Below are 5769 nucleotides of genomic sequence, written 5' to 3' on the forward strand. Positions count from 1 at the left end.
ACTCCAAGCATTTAGAACCGCCTTCAAGCAAGATCTTACCATCAACATTGCCCTTAACCGACAAGAAGAGTGAAACTATTGCTCGTGCATCCGATTGTCAACTACGCGAGAAATCCTTATTGGATATGGGCTTCAAACCAAATGAAGTCGAAGGTTGGGAGAAGATAGTGCAACCGCCGAAAGATAACCTTTACAAATTGTTAAAGAATATGATTGATAATCATATCAAACCGAATGTACAAATTCGTATTGGTGGTGTTACCTTTAATTGTCACATGATTGTGTTACAGTGCTATTCCGATTTCTTTATGGATTACAATAATGAGCTATTGATACAATTACCCGAAGAAAAGATTACGCCCACGGCTTTTGTGATGGTATACGATTGGATGTTAGCCGAGGAACCGTTAGTTCAGCGTGAGGGTATTTTAGAGCTATTTAATGCCGCAAATTTTTTACGTATCAAAGAGCTAATCAACCAATGTTGGCTGTATTTGGATGATGATGCACGTTTTCGTGAAGACACTGCCTTTCTACTGTATTTGGAGGCACGTAAATATCGTTTAGAAAGTTTAGAGCAATTGATGTTGATGCGCGTATGCAAATTCTTTTTGACTTTGGTCGCTTCTAAAGAATTTTTAATATTATCAGCTAGAGAAGTATGCGCCTTGCTGTCGTCGAACACAATTGGAGTCAATTCTGAAACTGAGATTTTCATGTCTGTTGTACGTTGGTTAAGTCACAATTGGGAGGAAAGAAAATGTCATATGTTAGATCTTATTAGATGCGTACGATTTAGTCTAATGCCACCATGGTTTTTAGTAACCTTAACGAAAAATCCTGAATGCCCGGAAATCGAGCATATTGTAAACCATGCTGAAGTTAGAAATATGATCAATGACGGCATAACATATAGCACTACTCAATCCTATTACGGAGAAAAACGTGAGGATTTTCTTCAATTTTTGGAACGTTTTCATCTCTTAACCCCTATGCAACGCCAATGGGTCTTTGATAAAGAATGCAACTATCGTCATCCCCTTGAGTGCCCTAATCTGCAGTACGTTACTTATAAATCGTTTTTGGAATATTTGGACATGATACTATCCATTGGTAAAGATTATTGGCGCAACCTTGAAATGGCGAAATGAATTGAGAAGAATACGCAGTGCTGCGTACCCTCGGATGGCCGTAAACCGGCATCCAAACTTAGTATGTTGAAAAAATTACTATAAAAAAAAAAGCTGTGTTGTTTCGTACCAAATCAATGCAGTGTAATTAATTCTACTTAATTTGCTTCTTAAAAAACTATCTAGTGGCTATATCTGTGTAGTGTAAAATAACTTGCTTGTCTATTGTGTATATGTATATGTATATAGGCGTCGTTTCGATGAATATATTTTGTTCAGAAAAAAAAAAAAAAAGAAAAAACGTAAAGAAAAATTGAATACCGAAAGGCAACTATGACAGCTTTAAATTAAGCCAGTTCAATATATCTGGCATTACGCTATCATAAAGAAAGTTCATGTATGATAACTTAAAATTTTTCTTTAATTTCAAGAGATCTTAAAATACCAATTTCATGTACGAATAGGCCTTATGCATCCTAGATGTATCTCAGTCAATATATCTAAGTCTTTTGGTGCAATTTCTATACACTACTGTAGAAAGCAATAAAAATTGTGTTTCGTGCCAAATCTTCACATACTAGCATGTAAATATAAATAAGGAACGTTTATCGGAAATATGATTTTTTTTTATACACTTTTATAGGTTTTGCTTTCCTGCCAGCATGGAAATTTCCAATCAATATTTCGAACACTTCCATATATACAATCATGCTCATCCGGTTTTGTTTATTTCCGTGGTCTTGTCGTAATATGCATTCTTTTGCAGCCCTTGAAGAATAAGGTTAAGGTTACTACGTACCGGTTAACCAGTATTGGGGATCAGCAAGTGGCTCATATTTAATATCAAGAGTTTCAGAGCGTGCGTTTCAGAGCATAAGTGTTTTCAAAATAAGAAATTCAAGATAGTGGGTTTTGTGCAATGTTGACAACGTCAAGTAAATCGAAAAAATAAAAAACTATTTTCACATTTGTATACACGTGACATACATCCATTATTTACCCACACCGCTCGTACTATTTATTTAGAATGCGTTTCTACATAGATCGCAAAATATTGAAATGTAAACTTTATCTAAAAATGTATTTTATAAATTCGGTCAAATAAGAACATTTTTCGAAGTCAGTTTTTCATCCGTACCATGCGAAGCTAATAGAAATGATCCCAAATGATCTCTCTAAACGTCGACGTGTCAGTTAATAGGTCGGGACCATATTTATGTTTAAACAGGTTTTTAGAGGTTTTAAGTTAAATTTTTGTGTTGTCTGTTAGGAGCGTGCCCTTAGGTTAATCACGCACATTTCTTGTATATTTTTGGGATGTTCTTCGTGAATTTTTCCACCTAAACCACCTCAATTTTCAGCTTTAACTAGAAATTTTTCGGTTGACTTTTTCATATCTGGAAACGAGCGTTGCAGCAACAGAAAGATGAACAGACAAATCTGACAAAACGAATATATAAAAAAGAATGTACATAATATTTGGTTTCAACAGTTAAATATTGCATCCACTATCCAGTCTACTTCAAGTTAAAAATATCCTAATGCATACTAAGCATTTATTAATAATACCGTAGCAGTTTATTTAGCACTGCTTAACAAACACCTATCAGTGCATTTTCCTTTTTCCTCTACGCCCTTCTTGCAATGACTCGCAAAGAGGGTTTTTATTTATAATTGCTTATTATTAATTTTCCGAATCCGCACACGGTAAACCATTTCTCATAAGTAGCTGCATATTGTACATGGTTCCTTGAACTGTGTTGGTATTGTGTACTTTAAACCTATGATATTGGATAAAATTTACTTTACCCTAAATGCTGGCTTTTTTGACTGATATCATACTTTAATATTTAGACTTCAGTTCACGGATTAGTACTTTAAGCGGAAAAATACTCTAAGAAGTTATCTACGTTGTAAATGGAACTGTCGACCTTGTTGTGCTTTGGAGTTATGGTCTTCTCTTGAAATACATAACGTAAGCTTTTAATTTTAAAAATTTCGCTTGACTAAATTTTATAGTTGCAGCCAGTAAATATATATTTAAAATGTCCGATACTCATATTGATGCATCACTATAGCTCGTGGTAGTAAATATTTATGTAAAAAAAAAAATAAATAAAAGGGGCATTTCGAAGAAATCTTTACACATTCCTTGCTATTCATATAAAAATTGCATCCTTCACATTTTCCTATTGTTGAACAACCTCTAAGTTCTTGGTATTCCTTATTATTTAGGTATATTTATTAAGTAAATAATTTGAAATGTCACACTGAAATTATCTCTCATGATGCATAACAATATTTTATTACTATTATTACATAAGAGGGATAAACTTCACTGTTAACTTGTCATCAAAATTAACTAAAAATTGTCTGTAGCCCTCCCTCAGTGTTATTATTTAGTTTATTATATAATCTTCTTAATATGATCATAAAGTGAAGGGATTTTTTTACTTAAGTTTCAGCTGACATCCTGCACGAGAACTAGTTTGCTGGCACCGTACATTTGTGCAAGTATATCTAATTTCGAAACTTTTTGATGTCAAGAAGACATTTTTTTAAGGTCTTTTTTGTTGGAAAATACTAGCTGGGATTTAAAAGGCTTTTAGATAATCCACTGAATCAAGAGCTAGAATACGTAAGTTTTACAAAGTCTTCATTTTGGACGTTAGCTCAATTACAATCATTTACAACTCTGCCGACTCAAGGGCTCAAGCATTATCATCGTTGGTTTATCGTTTGCAGCAAACTAGCAAGTAACCACGGCGTTCTATGTCTAACTAAGTCGATGGACAAACGGCGAAAAGTTGCTACACAAAGTCTTCCTATTTTCAAAACGGAAAAGTGATTCTGCAGCTAGAAGCTAGGTCACGTTTTGTTCTAAAGTTAATTGTTGCTAAGAAAAGTCAGCGACAAATATCTGCGCAAATGTTTTGCGTCTTTGCTTGTTACTAGAAGGTGATGCAATGCATACTATATATTTTCGAGCGGCCACGATGCACGTAGGAGGGTTAGATGTGACCGACGAATACACTACTTTCCGTCTCACAGCTAACTGTAAAACAAACACGCACTCGGCAGATGTCTTCGATGCAGGTTATTTTTTTACAAACAGCAAACATCCCATCAATAAGAAGATTTGTTTGGATGTTTTGAATCATTTATAGGAACACCAGATATAACGTTAAGTGTAAAGATGCACCATCAAGACGCTGGCAGTTTTGCAATAAATGTGTCAAAGATTATATATAACTTGATCTTAGATTATCCAAAAGATTTTGTTTTAAACTGAAATTCCGGCTATTTCTTGATCTACTTGAATACGTAATTGCAGCAAAAGAATGAACGCACTTTCAGTTATCACATCTAATATTGTTTTACAATCCATAGAAATTAACTTCGCCTTGTATGTGAATTATAGCATGCCTTCCTCTGCTATTATTTGAGTAGAAATTTGTATTATTTGTAAAGCAGAAATAAGAGGAAAGCTTGATGTTCGTTTAATTATTTTTATTTTTTTTAAACAGCCAACAATATGTATAAATTGTATAAATACTTTATATTAAAAACGTCGACCGTTTCAAACCAAAACGTACGTAAATATGTTTCATGCGCTCCGGTGAACCCATTTGCAAAACAACACAATGTTATCAAACACTATAAAATGATGTGGGTTTTGAAAGATTTGAAAATTTCTGTCCATAACGTTTCCCTCCTACCTTTTTAGCATCAAACTGATGGCACACAAAAACTTTTGTACATGGGAAATAATTAAAACTTTTTGTGTATATTTTTAAAAATTTTCTACCAATATGTTATAAATAAAACTTTTTATTTTATTTAATTCACAAGTGGAAACCGGGCTAGTCCACCTTTGTTTGAGCAGAATATTTAACAAGCTCCTAATTGGCTGAGCAAAAATTCATAATTTAACGCAACAAATGACCCTTTTGAACAATTATGAAAATTTTTCCTGAATTGTTAGAGGAAAACTTTCGATTATTTTTAATACATTAGCGTTGTTTACATTCGCAGCGCACTAGATAACTAAGTAACAAGCTTTTCTTTTTTGAATGACCACTCAGTTATGGGATATGTCATACACATATAAAAGAGCCATGGTCCGAAAGAGGTGGTAAGAGAGAAACATGTCAGGACATTTGCCGCAGTCTAGTAAGTGACTACCCAATCAGTTAGTCTTGTGTCTTTACCGACTGAACAGTATAACTAATAAGTTAGATAACATTTTATTGAAGAAGTAAGTGTTATTGAAAAATTGTTTATAAATAGTACTGAATACTTTAACCAAACCGTTAATAAAGCAATACTGTTAGCATCGAATGTAGTTCAGTTATGAGGATATTGTGATTTCGTTCTTGGGAAATGTGTTCTCTACTGTTTCCCATGAAATCTATATTTCCTAAATATGATATTTGATTAATCATATTAATCAAGTTGTTAGCCAGAAACCTATTTGAAAGTGAACTTTTTCGAAAAAATTCGACTTCTGTCGGGAAAAGATAATACCAAGCAAAGCGTCATTAACAGCTTTATTAGACAAGTAGAAACGCTGAGATATCTTTCCGGCGCTTAAATGAAAATTATTCATTCAGATATTTTCGGCGCTCCTGAAACATTA

General features: G+C 33.5%; 1 protein-coding gene across 1 annotated transcript in view; it reads left to right on the plus strand.

The window, feature by feature from the left end:
• The window catches only part of LOC119641453 (kelch-like protein 2), a 4169-nt gene extending 2934 nt beyond the window's left edge, over positions 1-1235 (plus strand). The window contains 1 exon segment of the mRNA XM_038040143.1: positions 9-1235. Coding sequence (XP_037896071.1) covers positions 9-1235 — 1227 coding nt within the window.
• Positions 1236-5769: the final 4534 nt, after the last annotated feature.

Source organism: Glossina fuscipes, unplaced genomic scaffold, assembly GCF_014805625.2.
Source record: "Glossina fuscipes isolate IAEA_lab_2018 unplaced genomic scaffold, Yale_Gfus_2 150, whole genome shotgun sequence".
Taxonomy (NCBI): Eukaryota; Metazoa; Arthropoda; class Insecta; order Diptera; family Glossinidae; genus Glossina; species Glossina fuscipes.